The 5,474-nt window shown below is 35.8% G+C and overlaps 1 protein-coding gene across 3 annotated transcripts in view; it reads right to left on the bottom strand.

Moving 5' to 3' along the window:
• The window catches only part of mctp2b (multiple C2 domains, transmembrane 2b), a 31,824-nt gene extending 28,679 nt beyond the window's left edge, over positions 1-3,145 (bottom strand). For all 3 annotated transcript variants that reach the window (XM_010790946.1, XM_010790945.1, XM_010790947.1), the window contains exons 1-2: positions 3,102-3,145; positions 1,328-1,445 (exon numbers count right to left, since the gene is read on the bottom strand). In XM_010790946.1, coding sequence (XP_010789248.1) covers positions 1,328-1,439 — 112 coding nt within the window. In that variant the 5' untranslated portion in view covers positions 1,440-1,445; positions 3,102-3,145. The remainder of the gene's footprint in view (positions 1-1,327; positions 1,446-3,101) is intronic.
• Positions 3,146-5,474: the final 2,329 nt, after the last annotated feature.

Here is a 5,474-nt window from a genome sequence, read left to right as displayed (position 1 = left end):
GGGGCATGTGTGGGAGAGGACTTTAGCCTTTGCAGACCATTCACGATACCAATATAACACACCATCTTTTCTCTAAAAGTCTCTGAAAAGGGAAGTGCAATCAGTAAAGATGTGATGGAATATGTTACTTCAATGATCTCTGTGTCGTTACAGAAGTGATACAGGACACGGACAATGTTAAAATAAAAAAGGAGTAAAACAAAACTAGCAGTTGCAACTCGAGCGTGAGAACAGGTGAGACAATGAATAACAGTAGTAACACTTAGTCACTGGGACAGAGATGCACATGGTCGTGCTAAATGATGACATGAGTGACAAACTGCATAACCGTGTGTCAGAGGTAGCAGAAAGACACGAATGACCAATGAGAAGAAGAGTGTATACTACCTAGAAACACTTGATTAACTAGCAAGGATGACAACGTTCTCACCAAATACATTTGATAAGATGGAGGAGTTTGAGTGATTTATTGAAATAAATACAAAACCACTACTAAAGTTTCAATTTTCTATTGTGTGGCATTGTTTTATATACATAAAGAAGATACAAAAAAACTCAAGTGCACTGACACAGAAAATAAAACACTAACATACACACACCAAGTCCTATAAGAATACCCCCAAAAATACAAAAAGTAAAGGTAGGGTAGACATTGCCACAGAAGGGATATGCACCTACATATCGGAGATGCAGAATTATGCAATATTATCTCAAGTATAAGGGATTTTTAAGATGAATTGAAGGGAAAGCATGGTGTTTGTAAAAGGGAATGCCTGAATAAAGATTAGGATCTAAACATTCAAGTACAAGTGGTTTTAATCAGATGGAGCGTCCCACAGTTTCCTTACAGAAAACCTATTCTCAATGTGCCTTTGGACAGAAATATAATGTAGATTTGCTACTGCGTCAGAGTAGCTTCCTTGTTATGAGGATTTATTTTACCTGTAGATCCTGTTGATTTAGTGATGTGTGCATAACATCCACTCAGAACAGCTGCCACCTTCTGCAGACTGCAGTCCAAAGGAAGCTCTCAAGTTTCTCCCGTGTTTTAACATCATGTTTAAAAGTATTGTTTTGTTGGTTTATACCTAAAGCTATTCATCTAAAGACATCATTTAAGACTGAGACACTGGGGTGGACTTTTTACACTATATTAAAATGTGTTTTCTGGAAACTAACCAACAAAGACATTAGTTGAAAACCTAATCTCCCTTATACAAATGATTTATTTGTAAGACTATCTGTTTGACCTTATTTTGCACATGATATCAGATAACATGTTTGTGTTTATGTTGGCAGAGTAAAAGTAATATGATGATCTTCTTACCGCAGCGGTCCCTGATGACCAGGTTGCGTCCCTCCTTTAGGTTGATGGTGAGCAGGAAGGACCGGGTAGAATCCTTGATGCCCTCCGACACACTCTGAGACTCATTGCCCATTTCAGACTATATATATACACACACACACACACACACACACACACACACACACACACACACACACACACACACACACACACACACACACACAATGATTATTTATTCTACTTTAACACGTGGTACATCTGATTAAAGCTGGACTTGTTGAGCTAGTATACTAAAGTTTGAGGACAGAATTTAAAATAACACTTTTTTTAATACCCAGCTTTTCATTTATTAATTTCAACAACTAAAACAAATCATGTTTGATAGAGATCTTGAATACTTTGATCATTTTAAGAGGTTTTCCAACGATGTGAATTTTTCCAAAAAAAGGTTATTCCATTTAACTTTTTTTTCAAATCATATCCCAACTGCATGTCAATGCAATTTTTGTTTGAGTTTTTTTTTTCCCACTTTTCCTCTTTCCTTTCTTTTGTTTTTTTTACACAAACCAATCTTGATTACATTTGACATCTATCTATTTCCTTTTAGAAAATATGTAGAATGTAAAAAAAATGTTGGCAGACATTTGATGCTAGCTTTCGGTACTTGATACGTTTTAAGAGTGATACCCAGCCCAATGGGGAAATAAATAAAATGCAGTGCATTTCCTTATATGTTTTTATAAATAAAATTCCTACATTTGCATAAGGCGAGACACTAAGGGCAAACACATTGCTTTGTTTCAGACTAGAGGAAAGAAAACATCCAATATACACAATGAGGTGTTTGTTTTAATAACTATGTGTATCTGTTTTTGCATATTCAAACATAACATTTCATGAAACTTGTAATAGCAGAAATGATGGTCATAATGCAAATAATCAGCTTTCCTTTGGAATTTCCATGCTACTATATTTATGAGTTTGATATTGATTGAATCATATTGTAAGATTTTGAGAGATTATCATTTGTCTTATTATGTTCTTCGGCTACTAATTTGATGCCTACTGTCGGCAGACTGTTATGCTGCATAAGCACAAAAGGGACTATTCCTGTTTTGCGAAAAAAAAATGTATTTGTACATTTCATAATTTATTCTATACAATATCAAATTAACTCCACGTTCCCCTCCCTACAAAAACCGATCCAGTGAAACCCCCCCCAAAAAACGGTTGTTTATTCCCCCCCTTACATTATACCTAATGCTTTTCATTCTGACGTCACATGTTCGCCACATACTGGACTTTACATGTTGCATTACGTCTTTTACCTCTACTGTTGTGACTGTGTTTTTCTCATTGCTTTTGGTACAATCTAAAAAGCACACTCCAGTGAAGGCTTTATGCAGCTGTGTGCCCCGTGTGCTTCCTGTCCAGGCAATGGATTATTTAATCACCATTAAGCCTCTCTGAACCGAACTGGGCATCTTTCAGAGAAAATAAACCCCGGTTGCCAGGAATCCCCAGGCTCAGCGTGCACGGCCACAAAAGCCAGGACGACACACACTGAACTGCACACGGCCTACTGTCCCATCATGCCCTGAACACAACACAATAATCTGGAATTAAACCTTGACATGAGTGTGTGTCAGCTGGTGCACTATGCTGCTGTTTGCATGACACTTAACGTTATACAGTTCTTTTAACCCATGAAGTTATTTTCTGAATTGTTAGTGGACAATAAATACAATGTTAAAGATCAACAGCACAGAATCGTCATTGGAAATGCAGCACTTACGTTCTGGTTGTCATCGTCTTTTGATCCGTATTCCTGATAATCATACTGCGGAGACAAAAGGGTACATTCTTTATATAAATCAACATGTGATCTATAAAGATGATTGGGAAAGTCCCAGGTGGTGAAAGAGGAACTTTTGTATTCAGGTGTTCAGTTAAAAAGGTTCAGGAAGTGATCTCTCTCTGGCTTTCTTCCACCAGCACAAATGCACTTGAGCATTTATTACACATTCTTGTATCCCAGTGGCTGCAGCTGCATTAAACCAAAGAACTCCGTAATGAGAAGAAAGGTCATTTCTACCCTGTTGTTCAGTTCAAACTACAACAACCACACTACTGCTACTACAACTCTAACACTTCATATTTAATTTGCTTTCCAACAGGTGTGGAAAGTTTAAAAACAAGGTACAGATTATTCCTTGGTCACTTTTCTTTTTACAATATGCACCTAAAGAAAAAAATTGTGACTTTCCTGTTTCTTTACAATTCTGGCATAGTTCAAAAGACCATTCCCTGGGGCCGCAGGGCAAATATGAAACCTTTAAACCCTCGCTTTCCACACAGTCTGCCATAGGTATTTTCAAATCAACTTGCTTCTACTGTATTGCTTGTAGTAGCGGTGCAATGAAATGTGGCTCCCATGAACCAAAGATTACAAAAACACATGAATAGCAATAACAGACCTTTCTAAACTAGTGAAAATAACAATTCAAAATGAAAAGGAATATTCAATAAGAACTGTACATCACAGCAATAACATTATTGGATAGGCTTAGTGTTGCTGACGACCGATAAAAAATGTAAATACATTTGTAACACTTTAAATTGCATGTTCTACTCTTCTATCTGTTAAGTAGCTGCTATTCAACGGACGGAACAAATATTCACCTGATAATGTGTTACCTCAAATATGGAGTTATCCTGCTTTTTTGGTAATAAATGAGTATTTTGGACTGACAAAAAAAGAAATTTTAAGATTTTGAAAAAGTGGGATGGAAATGTCTCATAATTCTATAGACCAAACTATTATTCAAAACATAATCGACTGTTTAAACAGAATGTGAAGTCCAATATTAACATTTTCTCATCAACACACAAAAAAGGTTATTAACAATGTCAGCCCCCTTTACAACTGGGTATGATATCAAATATATACACACATTTTGATTCTTGTTTCTCTGTAACATTACTTGAAGTATATTTTGTAATGTTTCTTTTTTTTTTTTATAAAAAAAAAAGAACAAAAAACGATAAAATACAATAATAACATATAGAGGGATAACAATTCGTCATGACAACAACTTCAACCTTCCAACAGCAGTTGATAATTTGCATTAGCTAAGTGATGACATTTAGGATTACTTTCCAATATTTTGTACATAAAGAGCTTACTGTACTAAATGTCATGTCATCACAGTAGGAATATCAAGGGTGTGCGTGTCATGAGACATTCACTGTTTGCCGTCATTGTTCAGCAACCCTTTTAGTTTAGACATTGCTATTTGTAAGGATGTGAGAAAGACTGTAGACAGGTCTGCTGGATTACTACCTCTGTTAGTTTTGTTGGTCTGCTTTTATGTTAAAATGCAACGTCACAGAAAATGTAATCTTTAATAACACGGTTTGAACAGCCGCTTACAAGTTCAATTCAAGAACTCACAAAGCATTCGTCATCACATCTAAATTATTATAAATGTGAATAATGAATAAATAAGGTTTACAGAATTGTAACCACAGCAGTATACATACTGTAGGGCAGGGTGTCCCCACAGATTTCCTGAAGCCATTTGATTCAGATTTATAAGGTCACAATTCAATTAAACATAAACAAATCTTAATTGGTTTGATCAGTCATTTTAGTTACAATACCAATAACGCTTGACACAAGAACAGAAAAAGGATACAATTTGAAGAGATCAATCTCTGGATTTTATGAATTGATATTGGATCATTTATATGAGGATGGATTTGAATAGGAAAATCTATTTTTTTAAACCAAGTCTCAATCATGGTTATTTACTGCTTGCTAATTTCTATAGCAAGGGATGAACAGAGAAATCAAATACAACGAGTGAACACAATATCATGTTTTTTTTTTTTGCGTTGCGTTCTGTTAATGTTATGCGAGATTATGTTAAAAATCAAGCATGTTTAAAGGTCCCATGTCATGGCCATTTCTACTGATCATATTTCCATTGTTGAGGTCTACTAAAATAGATTTATATTGTGCAATTTTCCAAACTCACATTGGTTTCTCATACAGCATCTCTGTAAAGTATGTGTATTCACTCTCTGTCCTAAACGGCTTGTTGGAGCTCCTGCCCCCCCTCTCTGTGAGGCCAGTGTGCTCTGATTGGTCGGGACGTTGCGAGAC

Source organism: Notothenia coriiceps, unplaced genomic scaffold, assembly GCF_000735185.1.
Source record: "Notothenia coriiceps isolate Sejong01 unplaced genomic scaffold, NC01 NC01_scaffold00034934, whole genome shotgun sequence".
In the NCBI taxonomy this organism is placed as follows: Eukaryota; Metazoa; Chordata; class Actinopteri; order Perciformes; family Nototheniidae; genus Notothenia; species Notothenia coriiceps.
This window is presented reverse-complemented; position numbering and strand designations above follow the sequence as displayed.